General features: G+C 37.4%; 1 protein-coding gene across 3 annotated transcripts in view; it reads right to left on the minus strand.

Annotated features, from left to right (window-relative positions):
• Window positions 1–6,414: 6,414 nt before the first annotated feature.
• The window catches only part of ATP6V1C1 (ATPase H+ transporting V1 subunit C1), a 38,050-nt gene continuing 23,819 nt past the window's right edge, over window positions 6,415–20,645 (minus strand). For all 3 annotated transcript variants that reach the window (XM_059901237.1, XM_059901238.1, XM_059901239.1), the window contains 8 exons: window positions 19,540–19,631; window positions 18,261–18,359; window positions 16,337–16,405; window positions 12,032–12,124; window positions 11,852–11,945; window positions 10,112–10,209; window positions 8,780–8,906; window positions 6,415–7,047 (listed from right to left, as the gene is read on the minus strand). In XM_059901237.1, coding sequence (XP_059757220.1) covers window positions 6,952–7,047; window positions 8,780–8,906; window positions 10,112–10,209; window positions 11,852–11,945; window positions 12,032–12,124; window positions 16,337–16,405; window positions 18,261–18,359; window positions 19,540–19,631 — 768 coding nt within the window. In that variant the 3' untranslated portion in view covers window positions 6,415–6,951. The remainder of the gene's footprint in view (window positions 7,048–8,779; window positions 8,907–10,111; window positions 10,210–11,851; window positions 11,946–12,031; window positions 12,125–16,336; window positions 16,406–18,260; window positions 18,360–19,539; window positions 19,632–20,645) is intronic.

The raw sequence follows: 20,645 nt of genomic DNA on the forward strand, positions 1-20,645 counted from the left end.
CGGCACACATCGTGCCTTTTTACTGCCCAGCATCATATCGCCTGCACCTAAAACAATGCCTGGTTCATAGTATGTGCTCAATAATTATTTGCTAGATAAGTGATTATACATGCACACATAGACAGACATACTTATTTTTTTCATTTTATTTTTGGTGAAAACTTTGTCACTGACTGGCACCAGTCACCTGAAAGGTGTTTGGGTTCTACAAACACACACACACACACACACACACACACACACGTGCACACACGAGGCTGGATTAAGTCACAAAATGAATATATGAGTCATCTAACATTTTCTGAGAACTTTATATTAATAAAGACTTGTAACAAAATATTACAAATCACAATAGGCTTCTCTAAATTGTATATTTCATAACCAACCATGGGTGGAGTGAGGGGAAGAAACTGTTTGCTTTTCAAAGGCACCAGAGTGCCCTCTTGTGGTAAAAGAAAGTACCCGTGTGGTCACAATTTTTATTTTAAAAAACAAGTTACTTTACATTTCTAATAACACATTAAAACCTGTACTGACCTGTAATTACTCTGAGAATCAGCCCAAATATGTATGTCAATAGTTAACTGTAAAATCTGGCAAGTTGTGTTTGTGAAAAAGATAATTAAGAATGATTTATCACAGAACTATCCAAAGGGGTCATCCACACACCTAGGAAATAGTGTCATGAGAACTGCTCTTTGGATTTGACATTCTGGAGTTTCTGTTTATCCTCTAGTTTTAAAAATCCCTACTTTCAAGTTCAAGGCAGTGTTGTACATACAGTTTATTCCTCTTTTGGTCTAACATCAACAATAATCTTTGCCGCATCCAACTTATTTTCCACTTTTATATTAATATCCTTTTTCTGTTGTTTCCTCATACAAACCATTCTTTAAAACTCTGTGTTGGACAAAGGATTAATCGCCAAAATATATAAACAGCTCATGCAGCTCAATATCAAAAAAAGAAACAACCCAATCAAAAAATGGGCAGAAGACCTAAATAGACATTTCTCCAAAGAAGACATACAGATGGCCAAGAGGCACATGAAAAGCTGCTCAACATCACCAATTATTAGAGAAATGAAAATCAAAACTACAGTGAGGTATCACCTCACACCAGTCAGAATGGCCATCATCAGAAAATCTACAAACAATAAATGCTGGAGAGGGTGTGAAGAAAAGGGACCCCTCCTGCACTGTTGGTGGGAAGGTAAACTGATACAGCCACTATGGAGAACAGTATGGAGGTTCTTTAAAAAACTAAAAATAGAATTACCATATGACCCAGCAATCCCACTACTGGGCATATACCCTGAGAAAATCATAATTCCAAAAGACACATGCACCCCAATGTTCACTGCAGCACTATTTACAATAGCCAGGTCATGGAAGCAACCTAAATGCCCATCGACAGATGAACGGATAAAGAAGATGTGGTCCATATATACAATGGAATATTACTCAGCCATAAAAAGGAACAAAATTGGGTCATTTGTAGAGACGTGGATAGACCTAGAGACTGTTATAGAGTGAAGTAAGTCAGAAACAGAAAAACAAATACCATATATTAACGCATATATGTGGAATCTAGAAAAACGGTACAGATTAATCCGTTTGCAAGGCAGAAATAGAGACACAGATGTAGAGAACAAACGTATGGACACCAAGGGGGGAAAGCGGGGGGAGGGGGGGGGGTGGTGGGATGAACTGGGAGATTGGGATTGACATGTATACACTAATATGCATAAAACAGATAATAAAAACCTGAAGAAAAAAAAAACTCCGTGTTATGGTTGTGCTTTTACACTTTATAGGCAGTGATAAATCACACCCAAAGTGGGTTTTCAATTAAAAGATAAAAATGTGACTTTGATCATTTTAGATGGTTTTTGCAAATTTCAACTTGATACTTTGTGGCCTTGCAGGGGTAAAGGACACCTACATTGGTCAGTTCCAGCCAAGGCAGAACTTTCTGGTTCTACTGATCAATGATGTAGGATGCTTCTTTGGGTGACAGGGTAGGAAAAAGTGACTTATCCATGATGATCCTATTAAGTGTGGTCCGTGTGAAATAGAGAAAAATCACTATCTGAATAAGACCTGAATAAGACGCTCACAAATTCTAAGTCAACAACCCCATATGGGGGCGGGAGGTAGGAAGAAGGATCTTTAAAAGGCAGTCTCAGATTGCAATTGGCTGACACTAGCATCTGAGCCTCCTGGGTGTTTGTCCTTATAGAGTATTCCTCAGATGTACTCGAGAATGTAAAGCACAGCTCTATACAGTTTAGCAATGAATTTGCATTTTTCTTAAATTCTGCAAGTAAAGAACTACTGTGGATATACTCAATTTCAATAATGAGCAACTGTCAGGAAATGTCCTGTTTGTGTTTGATGACTGCCTTTTGCTTCAAGCAAACACAAACAGGACTTGTAAACTTTTTTCTTCTTCCATTATTTTGACCATTCTTGGTATGAAGCGTGTTGTCCTGTTTCTCCTCAGTTTCATTTTCTTCTCTAGCTAAACAATCCCAGGGGGTATTCTCTACTGCTAATCACTTCCATGGTTTTATTCTGTTTCCTTTTTCTCTCACAAGTCACTGGGCTCGGATCTAAGAATATTATAAGGATAATCCGCCAGTAAATAAAATAGTTCTGATGTGTCATATTACTTTAAAAAAAAAGCTAGAACTACATTCATATATTAATCTAAAGCTATTTATGCTAGAAAAATAAAGACCATAAATAAGTTTATATTACAGAAATGGGTGAACTTCAATTTAGAGACAAGAACTAAATTAGCAAAGTTTTCAACACGTTTCCTCTAGAACATAATACTATTACAGACTTTCTAGGACAAACCATCTCTTACTGATGTTAACAGGAAACAATAACCACATTTTTTTTCTAAAGGTCAGCAAGGTTTTCATTATAAGCTGCTTCATAATATTTGTGTATATGGTTTTTAACCTTGTGCATGTTACCTTAATTTCGTCTTTTTTTTTTTTTTTTTTTAAAGAGGCAGCCAAGAATGAAGGAGAATAAGCTCATATCTCGATCAACTTCTTTTATTTCCAACACTTGGGACTATTTAATTTTAAAGTGAGAGCAAGAAAAAGTTCACATCTGCCGAGTGTTCGTTACATACAGAGCATTACTTTAAAGGTACTACTTGATACGTGCTCATTCAACAAGCTGTACGGAGTGTGCTCTACCCAGAACACACAGCGCCTGTTTAAGAGCAGCTCCAATCCAATTGGATTGGAGCTGCTCTTAAACAGGCGCTGTGTGTTCTGGGTAGAGCACACTCCGTACAGCTGGTGAAAAGGGAACCCTCTTGCACTGTTGGTGGGAATGTAAATTGATACAACCACTATGGAGAACAATATGGAGGTTCCTTAAAAAACTAAAAATAGAATTACCATATGACCCAGCAATCCCACTACTGGGCATATACCCAGAGAAAACCGTAATTCAAAAAGACACATGCACCCGAATGTTCATTGCAGCACTATTTACAATAGCCAGGTCATGGAAGCAACCTAAATGCCCATCAACAGACGAATGGATAAAGAAGTTGTGGTACATATATACAATGGAATATTACTCAGCCATAAAAAGGAACGAAATTGAGTCATTTGTTGAGACGTGGATGGATCTAGAGACTGTCATACAGAGTGAAGTAAGTCAGAAAGAGAAAAACAAATATCGTATATTAATGCATGTATGCGGAACCTAGAAAAATGGTACAGATGAGCCAGTTTGCAGGGCAGAAGTTGAGACACAGATGGAGAGAATGGACATATGGACACCAAGGGGGGAAAACTGCGGTGGGGTGGGGATGGTGGTGTGCTGAATTGGGCGATTGGGATTGACATGTATACACTGATGTGCATAAAATTGATGCCTAATAAGAACCTGCAGTATAAAAAAACAAACAAAACAACTAATACTAAACTTTCATTGGGTTATTTGTATGGAAACATGTTAATATAAATGTTTCAGACATTACATGAAATTTCTAAAAATCATATTTGTATTTGTATGGAAATATGTATGGAAATATGTTAATATAAATGTTTCAGACATTAAAAAAAAAAAAAAAAAAGAGCAGCTCCAGCACGCAGGGAAATCTTCCAGGTCGAATAACGTAGTCTACAGAAACTAGCACGGAATACCTGGGGATGTCGTCACCGCTCACTGACAAAATGTTCTGGGCCAAACACTGACACGATTCGGTATCTGATGACCCACACCCCATGCCTTTTCTACATCACTGTCTGTCTTGGACTAAGGTTAAGGAACGTGTTTGCCTCACTTGTTCAGCGCCTAGTAAAGATGGGAGGCACGACAGGAAGGAAAGAGCCCAGCAATCGGAAATCTTAGGTTCAAATTCTGACTCCAACTCAAAATTTGTGAGTTTTAATGAAGAAATCACTTAAACTTCTTTGACCCTAAGCCTCTCCTGGTACCACGGGGACTGCGGGTCCTCCCAGCACCAACACCATGGGGAAGGGAGGAGGTAATGGGGGTGAGAGCACCAGGAGAAGGGTCTCTGTCAGACACTCGATAAATGTTCAATGACTCTCAGAGTTACCTGAGCTCCATCCTAGGGGAGAACCAGCAGACGCCGGAGCAAACAAAGCACGGCAAGCAACAGGAGCAGGCCCTCCCAGAAATGATAGTTGCCATCAACATGGACTGCAGCTCAGAGACTCTCAAACTGCTTTAACGTTGCGCTACAGACACAGACTGTATTCCTTACCCCACCCCCCCCACCCCCACACACACATCACTACTTCTTTCTAACCTTCAGACTCCACAGTGACTCACGCCTTGAAATTCCCAGGTTAAACACAGGTGGAAAAGGAGCTACTGGCCCTCCTCTAGGACTGTCCGCCCATGAATCAAGCTCTCCTCGTGCACCACTCCAAGCACTGGATGGGCCGCTGGATACTCAACCCGACAGACTAGGAGGTGGGCACTCTAGCTACCCCATTCTACCAAGGAGGGCGCGAGCGCTGAGACCACAGGGCTAACTGGTAGCAGAGCTGGGGTCTGGCTGCAGAGCTACTCACACAGCTGCTCTGCGTCCCAGGGAGAAATGATAATCAAAGTCCCATAGTTCCAAACATATGCTGGAATTTTAAACCTGACACAATCCCCACCTACTCCTATCACAATAATACTAAAGTCTAAGAAGAGCCTTCAAGTCATCGTGTGGGCCTAACAATCTTTTAATCATCAAAACACATCCCCCCATGATAGAGATTATACCCGTTTTACAAACACTAAGACTCAAAGAACACTTGCAAAAGAAGACAGAACCAGAATTTGTTGACATCAAAACCAAAATTTTTCAGCTTCCTCTTATCCAAAGAAAAACTGAAAATAAAACTGCATTCCAATCATGTCTTGAACTGAGAATTCTGACGATAACTTGGCAGTTATGTCAAAACTTTAAATATATATACCCTATGACCTACCAACCCTACTTCCAGGATCTTTCTTACAGAAATACTACTACGAATACACAAAGACATGTATACAAGGATGTTTACCGCATCAGTGCCTGTAAGAGCAAAACCAAAAACAAGGTGAATATCCATCCAGTTAGCTACACTGTGACACAAATACATGATAGAAAACCACTGTAGCCAGTTAAAAGAATGAGGTAGCTCTAGACACATTGACAAGATACCCTGGCTATACCAGTAAGCAAAAAAAGCAAGTGACAGAATATGTGCGAGATGATCCTATTTTTATTTAAAAATAAACTGTGTGTGGATATATATGTTGTAGAGATACAGGAAAAGGCCTGAAAAACTATGTAACTTCCTTGCGAAGAAGAAACTTAGGGGGTAAGAGGGCTCGTCTCTCATGTTTTACTTCATAGAAGTCGGGATTTGTTTGAAGTTAACAATTACTTTTGACATAACAGTATACAATTTTGAAATAAAACGGATTTGAGAGGCTAATTTTCTAGATGGAATACGGTAGTTTAGAAATGCCCTTAAAATGTAAATTTATTTCTCCCATTTACAAGCCTGTGAGGGCACAGGAAGGGGAGCACTGCCACAAAATCCTCTTTTAAAAGCTCACTCAGGATGCTAACCTAAGTCTCATTTCAGAGATTTGTAAGGTTAGCAATGTCTCTTTTCAGACTACATCAGAAATGACATCAATGTCAAGATGAAGGCAAAATTAAGTCTTAAAAAGGAAACATGTAAAATACTTAGACAAAACAAATGACTAAAACTGCAGAGTTCTACTACACTTTATTCAAAAATTGGCCCTACCTCCTAATTGAGAGACCTGAAAGTCTAGTGTCCAAATGTAAATACCCATCACGTGTTCAAAAATAATCTTCAAACTTGAACCGTAATCTTTGGAAGTTACACACACCACAATCCACCTTTGCACAGGTAATTTTATTCTCTCCTGTGGGTGTCAATAGTGCTCACAGATTGTAATTTGAAACATTCAGAAAGCACATACCTGAATATTGTCACATTTCTTTACATCATGATTCAATAACTATTAAACAATTAGGTCTACTAAATACAGTGAACAAAATGGTATAACTGTTTACACCATTCCCTTGTACACAAGGCTTCTGTCACAACAGTAACAAATGGAATTAATGCATACCACAATATCGATGAAGTAAGACCTTCTTTTTAAATAAACTATTCTGTTTATAAATAAACTCTGATTTTATTTTTAGCACACATTTACAGACCTGATCAATAAAAAGAAACAAGACATATAGTTTCCTTTTAAAAACAAAATGTTGACAAATGGACCACTACGAGAGAACACGACTAGGAAAGGGGGTGAGAAGCAAGCAAGGGGTAAGAGAGAGTTAAAAGTACAGCCAAACTACAATCTATGTCTGTTAGCAAACACCGACACCGACACGAGGGCAGGGCTATCTGGGGGGCTCATTTTACTTGAATTCCAGCAAGTTGCAATCGATCTTGTAGTACACATAGGGGTAATACTCCTGTTGACTCAGGTTTAAGCCTGGAATATCCATAGGAGCCTATTGAAAAATCAGATGATTATTCAACTAAGTACTTAAAGAAATTAAACAAGAAAAAAAGTATTACCATTCGTAGGCATACCTTGGAGATACTGCAGGTTCTGTTCCAGGCCACCACAGTAAAGCGAGTGGTTTCCCAGTGCATATAAAAGTTATGTTTACACTATACTACAGTCTATTAAGTGTGCAACAGCATTATGTCTTGAAAAACAATGTACATACACCTTAATTCAAAAATACTTTATTGCTAAAAAATGCAAACCATCATCTGACAACGCAGGGTTGCCACAAACCTTCAATTTGTAAATTGAAAAGTGCAGTATCTGCAAAGTTCAATAAAGTGAAGCACAGCAAAACAAGGTATGCCTGTACCTTCTTAATGAACATCTACTCTGGGCTAAGTTTATACATTTTTGCTAATTTAATCTGAGTTTGGCATTGCTAACTCCATTTTGCAAATGAGAAAACAATCTCTGAAAGGCTGACTTGAGACCTCCCTGGTGGTCCAGTGGTAAAGAATCCACATTACAATGCAGAGGATGCGGGTTCAATCCTTGGTCAGGGAACTAAGATCCACATGCCACGGAGCAACTAAGCCCGCGTGTCACAACTACTGAGCTCACGGGCCCTGGAGCCTTCGCGCCACAACTAGAGAAGAGAAAATCCACGCGCCGCAACGAAAGATCCTGCATGCCTCAAAGAAGATCCCGCATGCCACAACTAAGACCTGATGCGGCCAAAAATAAATTTTAAAAAATAAATAAATAATAAATTAATCTTTAAAAATAAATAAATAAATAAAGGCTGACTTGCCCTAGGAAACAGAGTGAGTAGTAAAGCCAGATTGAAGCACTCTCTGCCCTCAAAGCCTGTGTGTGTTTAACCGTCACCCCACCATCCTTTCTTATGCATACTGTATAAAATTACTTCTTTAATCTCAGGCTTGGTGTATTGAGTTTAGGAGACACATGGCTTATAAAATGCTGGATAAAAATAAACCAAGTGTGATTTTTACAGAAACCACTTATTACATATGCATGTTATAAGAATTTACTGGTAGGAAATTATGTATCAAACAGTTAGACTTCACATATTATCAACTCTACAAAATGTAGAGTCATTTCCTGCATTTTCTTCTATCAAAAAACCCTGATTTTTTTCATGGGTTCTAACTAATGCACATGTGAAATACTGCCATCCTAAACTAAAGAGGAAAAAAATCAGCAAGATATTTGAAATCAAAAACATAAAAGCCTATTACAATTTTAAACAACAGCAACAACGAAAAACACACATACTGTTTGTATCTTTCTGTTTAAAAAGAACACATAAACACATACCATTTTAGAGAAATGATAGTTCCCTTTAAAATGCTCATCTATTGACTCCACTACTTCTACCAAATAAAGTTACAATAACTACTTATTTTCTTGCTCTCTGCAATTTATAACTTTTGTAAATAACTAGTATCACTGGTTGTGTGTGTATTTCTGCAGCTATAAACATCGGATCTACAGCAAGATAACTGGCTTTTAGAAATACCAAGAAGCAACTAGTAAAATGGGGTAAACAAGGTAAATTATTTGCTAAGCTATCAGGTAAATTAATTACTAACAAATTGAGACTCTTAAAGCAACTTTCAAAAGGTTAAATAACATCTTATCTGCTTCCAATAATGTTTTCTGAAATTCATCCAGTTCCTCTTCTACCAGGCTGTCTAATAAATACTTACATCAATAATAGCTGCTGCACTGCTATCTAGATGTTTATACAATTCATATAATACTTCTCTTAGTTTCTTCATTGTTTTCTTATTGGGCTGAAGGAGCATTGCTTGGAAGTTCACTGGCAAGCCATACCTTATAAATAAGCAGAAATACAGGATGTAACACAAGCAAACATATGCAGAGATTTTCTTTTTAAAGCAAATACTCTCATACTCTTCTTTAATCACAGTTAATGGGGAAAGGGTACCTCACTTTAATGACCATGTTTACAAGTTCAGCTAATATACGCAGAAACTCAAACCTTCCCTGGTCCTCAATGTCCATTAGAAATCTTTCTTTAGGATGAGAGCCAACTGTCTACTAGGAATTACTTTTAATTACTCTTCAATTTTTAAGGTAATCTATGAATACCCTCAGCAGACAGTGGTAATATGTAAACTTAGTACAGTGTCTCTAGGTATCTGCAGGGAATTGGCTCCAGGACCCCTGTGGATACCAAAATCCACGGATGCTCAAGTCCCTTATATAAAATGGTGTAGTATTTGCATATAACCTACACATATCCTTCAGTATACTTTAAAATCATCTTTAGATTACTTATAATACAATGTAAATGCTATGTAATTAGTTGTAAGTAAAATGCAAATGCTATGTAAATCGTTGCTAGGGCTCAGTAAATTCAAGTTTTGCCTTTTGGAACTTTCTGGAGTTTCTTTTTCGAATATTTTCAATCCACGGTTGACTGAATCCATGGATTCGGAACCCAAGAACATGGAGGGCTTTCATGATAATAAACAACATGAGATTACTACCCACATCTACTATGAAAATTCAAAGAAATTTACAAATAGTGAGCATGACTGCAGATAAGCATTTTGAAATATTTCTAATATGAGCAACATGTACAGAGGATCACAAGATGACTGAGATTTTAAGTACCTCAAAATAAAAAAATATTTTAGGTTAATTGAAATGAGGACTTCAAATAAGGCATCGTTAGGTATACTGCGTACCAAACTACATGTAAAATATTTGAACGATCTTTTTTTAAACAAACACTGGCTAATATTTCATAATCTACATTTAACTTAAGTACATAATAAGAAAAGAATCAGAGAGCACAGCAGCGTGATCTCTTTCTTCAAACCCGGTATTAAGGGACAAGACCAACGTGCATGTAATAAGCAGTATGACACTGACAATCTCTCCCTCACGATTGGCCCTTTGGTTTCTCCAAATCAATTTCCTATTAGTAGACTGTGTGTTTTAATAAAGAGGTCCAATGTAAAGGGATCTATAAATTCTTTAGTTGAAGTTTCTCAATTAACTTCCTTTACCTCAAAACAGACTCAACAAAAACCCTCAACGCTTTTACATGAATCCATGCAATAAACGCCTCACTGAAATTCACTTTCAGCCACCGTACAAGTGGTCCCTAGAGAAAGAAAGAAAAAAAAAAAAAAATCACCACAAATTTGGTCCTGAAAATGGCAGTTAGAAATTAGATAAATCAAGTATTTTTAAAGGAGCAACTATCCAGTAAGAATCTTTAAGAGCATTAAATCACATTATAATTCACTTTAAAAATGTTTCATTATTCTCATTATCTTGGATACTTTACCTTAAATTAGATGAAAAGATTAAGCCACTACTCTGTAACCTAAGTAGATACAAAAATCCATTGAATCTATTCACTACACAGAAAAAGGTATATATATATATATATTTTTTTTTGGCCACACCAAGTGGCTTGTGGGATCTTAGTTCCCCGACCAGGGATCAAACCCACGCCCCTTGCAGTGGAAGTGCAGAGTCCTAACCACTGGAGCACCAGGGAAATCCCAAAAAGGCCTATGTTTTAATGAAAGTCATTTAAAGTGACACAGAATACAGAAGTGTCCTTCTACAGGTTTGAAAACCAAAATATAAAAATCTAAATTTACTATCCAATACTCTTAAACATTTTATACATTTAAAATAGAATTCAATTACACACAACTTCTCAGAAATAACGAAAAATAGCTATGTAGTAAGTCATTTAATATCCCTAGGTGTTAGTTTTCTCATCTGTAAAATCAGGGGGTTGATCTAGATCCCTAAAAGCTGTTCATCATGTTCTAAATTTTTAATGGTTCTATTATGTAGTATAAATTCTTTCTGAATTTAGTTATTCAGTACTTCTAAATAAAAACACTTCTTTAAAGAAACAAATTACAAATAACTTATTACCACCTCTCCATACTTAAAGGACACACATGATCAGTTCAGCTAATAGTTATTTAGGTAACATTATTAGGCTCATTTGGATGTAACAATCAATTTACGCAAAAAGGATAATACAACGAGGTGAAAGTCTTTGGTTAAAATTATCTGTTCTTTAAAAGGGATCCGGACCTCCCTAACAAGTTGGTTTTATTCGACATTACTTGGTTAGGGTTAGTTTTCTCCCAACTGAGATGCAATGGCTTATAAAGTACTTGGAAATAATTTTAAATGGAATTTGCTTTTATTTCCTCTTGCATTACAAGAGAAATACATTTTCACTCATCATGTTTCCCCTTCCATACAAGCTTCAGTCTTCACAATAATCCTGCACTTGAGATGGCAAGAAAGTCAACACCATCTTTCACTCACAATTCCATCCCTGTTCTCCATTGTGCCTAGAACATACTAACTCACCAATGGTTTAAATACAAATTCCTCCAATAAAACACTGCATGCAGCATTAAAAAAATCTGCCTCAAAAAATGAAATTTCTTACTGAAGAGAGAGAACTACTACTTAACTAAAATAACCCCTCACTATATGGGTATTAATCAAAACACTGCATTTAAAATTAATTTCTGATATGGACTTAGGGGGATTAATTTTAAGATAATATATTTTAAGATAAGGATTCACAGATCTCAGTTTGCTTAGAGAAAACTTATTTTGATTATTTAGTAGGAAAAAAAGCTAGAATCAAATGTCTTAAAAGCAAAATCAGAAAAGTTTTGTTTTCTTTTAAATTAAAGAAAAGCAGTACCACTTTTTCTTCTGCTTAACACTGATAATACTAAGTATTAAAAAACGCATACAAATTGCTTTTTCTTGTCAGTAGAAAGCCTGTTCATTTCTTCTTTGTCTGCTTTCATCTCCTCTTCATTATACTGGAAGTCACGAACGATGAATCTAAATTGGGGGGGGAAAAAACCAAAATTGTCCACACCATGTATAGGTGATCTAACAAATCAAAAAATAAAAAATAATAATCTTACTTGTTTTCCCTGGCTTTGTGTCTGAAGTCATCAACTGCCTTCCTAAACAAGGTGACATTACACAGGTAACTGTCTTGGTCCTCTGAGAGAACACTAGAGAAAGAAAGACCAAGTCCATTTAAAGCTTTATATTTATTGCTCACGTTCATATTGTGGGCAGAATTCAGAAACAGGGGGAGGAAGAGGAGGGTATGGCAGCCCTTCCCAAACCACTTCAGTGCTTTTCATCTGTACTGCCTCAACACTGAAGACACTCAGTGTTTATGATGTTTTCATTTACGGTGCCTTAACAGCCCCCTAGTGCATTTCTTCATAACCAACAAAATTAAACATTAAATCAAGTAAAGCATCCAAACTCAAGAATCATGCTTTTCAATCTGTATCAGCACTAGGCCAGCCGAGGAAAAATTGTCCAGCACCTGGCTGGTTTCCAGACTCTCATTACTTCCTTGCTAAACACCCTCTTCTCTTCTGGTGACTGAATTCTCTCTTCCTCTCTCCAGTCCAGCCCTGACCCATGAGTCCTGGCCCACCCCTTTTAACTTGTGCCCTCTCAAAACTATTATCCTGCGTTCTTGTTCCCAGTGCCCATCAGATCTAAAGCAAGGTAGCTACAAAGTGGACAGAACTCGATAAAAAACCTTTAATGATCCTCAGGTTTGCCAGAATTGACTCAGTAATGTGCAAACTGATTGGGATCAAAACAAAGCCAAGAGACTTCTCTGGTGGCCCAGTGGTTAAGAATCAACCTGCCAATGCAGGGGACATGGGTTCGATCCCTGGTCCGGGAAGATCCCACATGCCGCGGAGCAACTAAGCCTGTGTGCCACAACTACTGAGCCTGCGCGCCTAGAGCCCGTGTTCCGCAACAAGAGAAGCCCACGCACCGCAACGAAGAGTAGCCCCCGTTCGCTGCAACTAGAGAAAGCCCACACGCAGCAACGAAGACCCAACGCAGCCAAAAATAAATAAATAAATAAATAAATTTGTTAAAAAAAACACAACAAAGCCAAATCCAACTTGACAGGCTATCTCAGATCCTAACAATATTCCACCACTATCATATTCATCTTTTAAACTTATCTTAACCTTAATTGATCTTTTTAACTTTAGTACTTTGCTGTTTTGAAGGTCCATGCAAACAAAGGGGTGGGGAACAGAGATGTGGCCAATGTCAAACAGCAGGTTCCATGACAGTGAAAAAGATGGAAAGAAGGCTCAGGTTCAAGAGCTGGGTTACAGTTTAAGATTCCAGACGTAAAGCCTCTCTAGAGGTTGAGGGTGAGACCAAGGGAACAGCTACAGAAATCAAGTGGAGATGACAGTCTGTGAGCTGCAGGCTGGGTCTCCAAACTCACTCTCTTCGTTTAGTTCTACTGCTGTGTAGAAACAGTAATGCTACCTCCTCACACCCGCAACCAGGCCGAGAGGAAACTGAAAGTCAATGCTTTCCGGCTGCCTCACGGCATTTTCAGTCTCCCATGCGAGTGGCAGTGCTTCTGGAGCTTACTAGCTCTTCCTGCTGCTTCTGACTTCTTACCTCTCTCCTAAGACTCAGTCCTGCCATCTGCTCTGCTCCCCAGTCAACCTACCCACTTCATTGCCAAGGCATCTTTCCTGCTTTTCTTCATAAAAGTTATCTTTGCAACCCCTGCTCCAAAACACAAAAGAAACTTTTCTTTGAACAATGGCTAGTGTCGTTTTTTTCTAGGCCTTCCTTGCTAGGATCCTCTGGTTCATCTGGAACTCCAGCTCCCTGAACAAAAGCGTCTGTGAAGCACCAATGAGTTTGTGGTGCTGTTTTTCCAACAACAGAGAAAAGGCCGAAGTCAACCAGTGACGTAACCCAACCAGATTATCTTAACAAGCAAAAGTAGGCAGACAAAAAGCTAAGTGGTAATTCTGAAAGTACAAGTGAAAATCACCTCTTTCTGAACAGTTTTTCCAACAGAAAGAAGCCGAACAGCAGCTCAGCCTCTCAGCTTCTTTGGCCTTTAACTCTGACTTGGCATTTATACACATCCCTGCACTTAACCACTCAATGATGGCAATATTTCACATGGTCCAATCTTTCAAGATTTATGTAGAATATTTTGCAAATAGTTAGATTTTGTGTGTTTTTTAGGTGAAATTATTTCTTTCAGGTTTAAAGATGGTTGTTTTCAATCTATTCTTCTTCCTCAAAAGTCCACTTTCATCTTCACTGCTTCCAAGAGTAACCACTCAGGTATTGTGCCAAAAAGCAACAAGTGACAGTATTACTACTTATAATTCACTTTAAAATAAAGCACTTAGAACAATGACCAGCACATAGTAATCACTCAAAAATGTTAGTTATTATGATAAGTGAAAAATCCAACATCAAGTCATAGAGATCTTTCCTAAACAGAAGTACAAAATTCCAGACTAACCCACTAAAACCTGTCTGCCCCACGTGAACTAAGCATCCTCTTCAGGTGCTGGCTGAGCTACTGCATTATTCTCAATGACTAAATTTAAATAACTTTTGAAGTCAATGATTCCAAAAGTCTTTAGACTGATAAATAGGTGAACAGATGTTTTCACTGAGTGAGGAAGGGCTGGGGACTCTCAGGTGGTCAGTGAGCGCTCAGGGGTCATGCAGAGGACAGGTATTGCCTATACTCAACTGTTGGCATCTGAAATTTTTTTCCTTTTAACTACTAAAGTGATTTTTCAAAAGATGTAAGTCTGAAGCAATATTTCTAAAGCCCTTCTTTCCGAATAAACCTGGGCCTACACGCCACTCCCCTGGACTAGGCTCACACACCACAGGGTGGGAGGACACTGTGTGCGCACTGGGTCCTTACTCTCCTCCTCTCCCTGCCCCCAAACGTAAAGACAACCTCTGTGACTTTTACGGTCTCCAGAGCACAAAGGTCTAAGAAGGCGTCATCTGTCAGGATAAACAGCTTCGGAGGAAAACCAGCATTAAGACACACCTCAATCTTCAGTTTACCATGTGAAGGGCCAGTGTGAATGGAAAGTATTCCCCCCAAATGGGAAAAAAATTCACAATGAGCACAGGTTTGTGGTTTCATTCTCAAAAAATCAACATTTGTGAAACTACAATAATCATATTACCTTCTATTTTATATATCTTATCAAGCCTTAAAAGAACCTCATAATGTGTACAGGGAAGGTGCGATGCTCATTTTACAAAGAAAATGAGGCCCAGAGAAGTTAAAAGACTTACCGCAGGTCACATAGCAAGTTGGTAGCAGAACCAGCAATAGAACTCAGATCCCTGGGTCCAGGACTCTTTCCATTATACTAAGCTACCTCCCATATGACACAATGAAACTGGAAAAGAAAATATTTCATGGGCCTGGCCTTACTAACACCACTTCTTTACTACCTCCTAGACCTTTCTTTCACCATGCTGAGGGTATATATATATATATACACGCTGAGGGATATATATGTATATACAAAACAATTCTTTGGGGGTGCATATACACTGTACTTAATATTTTCTTGAAGAGTATCTTGTGTAGAATGGCAGAATGCAGGAAAAAATGACATGCTATGTAGTGTCAAGAGTGCAGGACTTGGAGTTAAAAGACCTGAGTTTTAGTCCTAACTTTGCCACTGCACACTTATACAGCCATATATGCTTTAGGCAATGACTTAACTCTTCTGCATTTTTATTTCTTCATCTATGAGAAAAAGTATAACTGCCAAAACTACTTCATGGAATTGCTGCACATATCAAATTAGACAGTGAATATTAATCCATAAGTTTAAAATTGCTTAATAAAAGTTTTGGGTGTTTTTTTAAAGGAAAGTACAGATTCAGTAGAATCTATGCTTACTGGAAAGTGATGGTAAACATTTGCAGATCAACAGAGTACCCTAGTAGTCATTTTGGTACACTTCCTTTGCAAGATAAATGAGGAAATATAGACACACAGTAGGTATACAATAAATATTGAAGGAAGAATTTTGAGAGGATAGCACAGCAGAAAAAGTACCACACCAGAGATCTGGGTTCTAGTTACAGCTCTGTCACTAATGAGATGTGTGACTCTGGGCAAACCACGTCACCTCTGTGGCCTCAAACTTCTACATCTATAAACATGAGTGGGTTGATCAGACTGTACAAAGGCCCTTCCAGGTCTACAGTAGCTAGAGTTAATATAACTCACTTATTTTTAAGGTGAAAATGATGGCTCCAAAACTGTAAAATTTACCACAAAGGAAAGATAAAGATATCTCCTATTCCAACATCCAAACTACCAAAGGAATTCTACGAAAGAAACAGGCTTTACAAAGACTACTACTTACTTGCTAGACCTTGGAACCACCATTTCAGCTAGTGTTTCATACTGCTTAATCCAGTCATTGTGGTTTAACCTGCAGAAAAGGTACAATTAAGTTACTGGAAGAGAAAAACAAGTCCTACCTTCCTGCCGAGCCCAGAAAGAGAAAAAATTATGAGACAAATAGGAAATCCAACTATAATAGGTATACCTCAAATCTATTTAACAACAACAATAAAAAAATCAAGTTTTCTACAGAGAATGAATTTCAAATACACTGAGTGGTAAAGCAGGAAATACAGCTCACCATCTCTTACATCCAGTAACTATTGCAAAAGAGGCACATTCTAGAACTAAGTTTGGAAAGGCAGCAAAGCAAAATACAGATTCTAAATTACTTTCCAACTTCAGGGTTGATATACATTATTACCTCACTAAAAAAAGAAAAAAAGGAAAGAAAGAGGGAGAGAGAGAAGCCATGCTGGAATCACTAACATTTCTATTCAGTGGCCATTATGAAGAGCTGGGTAAAACCACATTTACCAAAAGCACAGAGTACCAGGAAGTGCTGAGTAAACAAAGTGACAGTAAACCAAGCTGCCACAGATAACTGTGCAACAACCTTCTCTAGAGACCACTGGCTTTTGTGGGTGTGGCAAGAGATGATTATATATGCAGTACAAAATAAAGAATTGTAGTATCTATAGCCAGGATAGTGAATAATCCATTATACAATGTATCCTAGGTCCTATCCGAGGTTTCAAGTACAGTGCACAGAAAACTATGAAAACTTCTGGTCTTAAACACAAATTTTAAATAAAGGTTGCATGAGACAAATCTTTTATCTGGGCAAAGGTTATTTTCCTGCATAGTATAAAAACACAAAGACACAGAAATTTTTTAGAAATAATCAGTGTTCTAGTATTCTGCAGTAAGGGGGAAAAGCAGAAGTCAGGTAATACTGTAGCCACTGAAATTCAATGGAGGTCCTTTCCCACCCCTTTCCAGGAGGCATCATTTTCTAATATTCCCAGTGTCCTAACCAGACAAAAATGGAGAGCACAGCAAAGAAAGATTTCATGAATAACGCTCTGAAGAGTCCCCAAATCTCCCATCCCAGTTTGGATCCCCCGAAGATTCCCTGATAGTGAGATTTTAGTGTAAGTCAGAAGGGAAACCATTAACAGTGTCTCTTTCCTTCTCTCCCTCTCCCTCTCTCTCTCACACACACACACACAGTTCTCATCTTCCAAAGGTTTCATTTTACCAAGATTACCAAATATTAATTAAAACAGAAGGCCTAACCTACAGGAGATTTCAAAGGATGGTCTAACCCAGCAAACTATGCCCATAACCTGTACACCTGTCTTTGTAAATAAAGTTCTACTGACACACAGCCACGTCAATTCATGTACACACTGTGTGTGACTGCTTTCAGCTACAACCACAAAGTTGAAGTGGCAGAACTGAGTAGTTGTATCAGAGACCATATGCCTTGCAAAGGGTAAAATACTTACTATCTGGCCTTTTGCAGAAAAAATATGCCAAGCTTTGATCTAATCCATCCTTTGCTTCTTAGAGGGCTTAATTCATCCTAACCAATCATCAAATATTTTTCGGAAAAACAAATAGCTCCCTGTTTTGAAAAATCTAAGAACAATATTTTTTTTAAATCCAATAATTTAGCATTATCTAATTTTTTAATGGGCCAACTCTACTAAGCAAATTTTGATTTGGAATATCAATTTATAATTGACAGCTCTATTACCAGGTTATGAACTAAATTCTACTGTATGTGCCATATGAGTACATGTTGGTTGACAGAATAAATGACAAGGTGATACTCCCTTTACACTTGGGTTTATGGAAAACTTCAAATTACAATATCAGACACTAATATTTTTCTTGTATTTTAACAGGTAAAAACCTTCTGTAATAAAAAGACATACTTGGGAACCACGACCAGTAATGTGACGAGATACTCTGAGTCAAGAACAAAGTCATCCTTCTTCACAATTTCTGCTAGACTTCTAGTTAGCAAACTTCCTCTGAGGAATAAGAAAAAAATCATTAGGCTGGATAATTATGTGCTTCCAGAACACAAGTAAAGAAATAGCAGGCTAATTATAGTCACATATACTATATATACATCTCAAGAGAGGGATTAGCCTGAGTTAACATTTTATTTTATAAGAAGTCAAAATTTAGCTGAATATTTCCCACATCCAAACCCAAAGAAATGTAAACATTTTATCAGAATTTGCCTCTAGTGTCTCCCTTTGTGTTTGCTTTAATTATTATAACTCAGCTCTTCTCTTGATTACATATATAGTATCTTAACTGAGAAAGTGTTATTCATTAGGTATCAATTACAGTCTACCTCATCATAATTATGAAATCGTATCATCTAAGCACAACCTTTGATTATCCTCCCTCTCCCTGGGTATCAATTTTGGTTAGTTAACCCAATAATCAACTCTTTTAACACAGTCTTCATTTGGTCTCCTAGTACATTTCACAGTGAAAATGACTTGCCCTGTTTGCACCACTGACAGTATCCAACCAACTTTCTTTCTGGGATATGAATGCATAACTGGAAGAGTTAAGTGCTTAAAGCTACACTTGTAGTAGTCATACTACAGTGATATTAACCAAAACAAGAGTGGTCTATTTTAAGAAAACCTAATATGTAAAAAATCAAAACTTGGAAAACAGAAAAATTAAAGAATGAGTATTACATTACAAAAGGATTCTTCTATAGAATTCTTTTAAGCAGCAGATGATTGCTATGTAATTAAACTATCATTTGATTTAAAACAATTAACTTTAGCTCATTTTCAGTGAAAAACCAGATGGATAAAGGGATAAACCAGGACCCAACTCACAAGTATTATGTATGAAACGAGTATAATAAATCAGCCTCACATTTGTTTTGACTAGCCTGAATTAGTGAGCTTTTCTCCATGAAGTGAAAAAAACACCATTTTGATTATAGAAACAGCACAAAGTGGAACTTACCAACCCCTAACAATAGTTCATTCAGTGTATGCTAGAGTGCTTCCCCAATTCTTTTTTTTTTTGGCTGTGCCATGAGGCACGCGGAATCTTAGTTCCCTGACCAGGATTGAACCTGCACCCCCTGCAGTGGAAGCACAGAGTCTTAACTACTGGACCTCCAGGGAAGTCCCTCCCAATTTTTAATTATTTACATATACTTGACATGCTTACGCATTCTTTCGTTCCAAATTCTGAAGATTCCCTTTCAGGTTGTTGTATGCGGATGCTCGAGATTTCAGGTCATTGTCAATCTGAGTCACTCCCTTTAAAGAGAAAAAGAGAAAAAGGGAAAATTTTCCTAAACCTGCCTCTACTAATACAATCAAAGTAGCTGTGCTTAAACTTTAAAAACCAAAACACCACTAGTTCCTGATGTAAAAATACTCTATTATTTTAAAAGCATGGCTTTAAAGGTCATTAAAAAAAACCTACTTCATTTTTAATAACTATGGTAATTTTCATATAATCTTTTCTATTAAAGATAATGTTTTAGTCTACATGTATTTTAATTATTGTTACTATATCACTTCTTAAACCATGTAAATGGAATCTAGGCCACTGGTTACAGAGATGACTAATTAAAAGGCTTTAAAACACAAGTTTCAAGGATTAATTTCCAAAGGAACTACATCACATAGAGTTTTGCTGTTCACAACACCACTACTCTTCCACAAAATATTTTTGCAATAAAATTAAAATTATGTTTGAATTTATTTATAAATGTTACACAAGCTGATTTTTCAAAAAGATGATTAAAACTACTAACAACTTAGGGAGAAAACACAAAGCAGTAGATTTAACATTTGAAGAACTAATTTCAACTCAGCTCTACCATCATCAGCTGTGTAGCACTGGGGTAAAACTACTTCACCTCTCTGAGCCTCTTTCCTCAACTATAATAGTATCAGGAAGAAGACGACTAAATCCTTGATAAGGATCAAAAGAAAACAAGGCTCAGTCATAGTAAGAGCACCACTTTATATTATCTGACTACTCATTTTCATTAAATTATATGATGACTTGAGTTAAAATCCTTGATAGGCTATTCATTTACATTTAACCATAGAGCACAACGTACAAATAAAGCCAGTGGGAGCCAAGGAAGTCTGTCCAGATGATTTAAACCATACTTTTCATCCTAGCCAGGTCATAGAAATGTTGTCAAACAATTAATAGGTCTTTGTCTACTGCCTCATTATAGTTTCAGGTAAGACTTTTACATTTTTCTCTCAAGCTCAAGGACTTTGAAACACAAAAGGAGCTCTTAATTCAGTGAA

Source organism: Balaenoptera ricei, chromosome 17, assembly GCF_028023285.1.
Source record: "Balaenoptera ricei isolate mBalRic1 chromosome 17, mBalRic1.hap2, whole genome shotgun sequence".
NCBI lineage: Eukaryota > Metazoa > Chordata > Mammalia > Artiodactyla > Balaenopteridae > Balaenoptera > Balaenoptera ricei.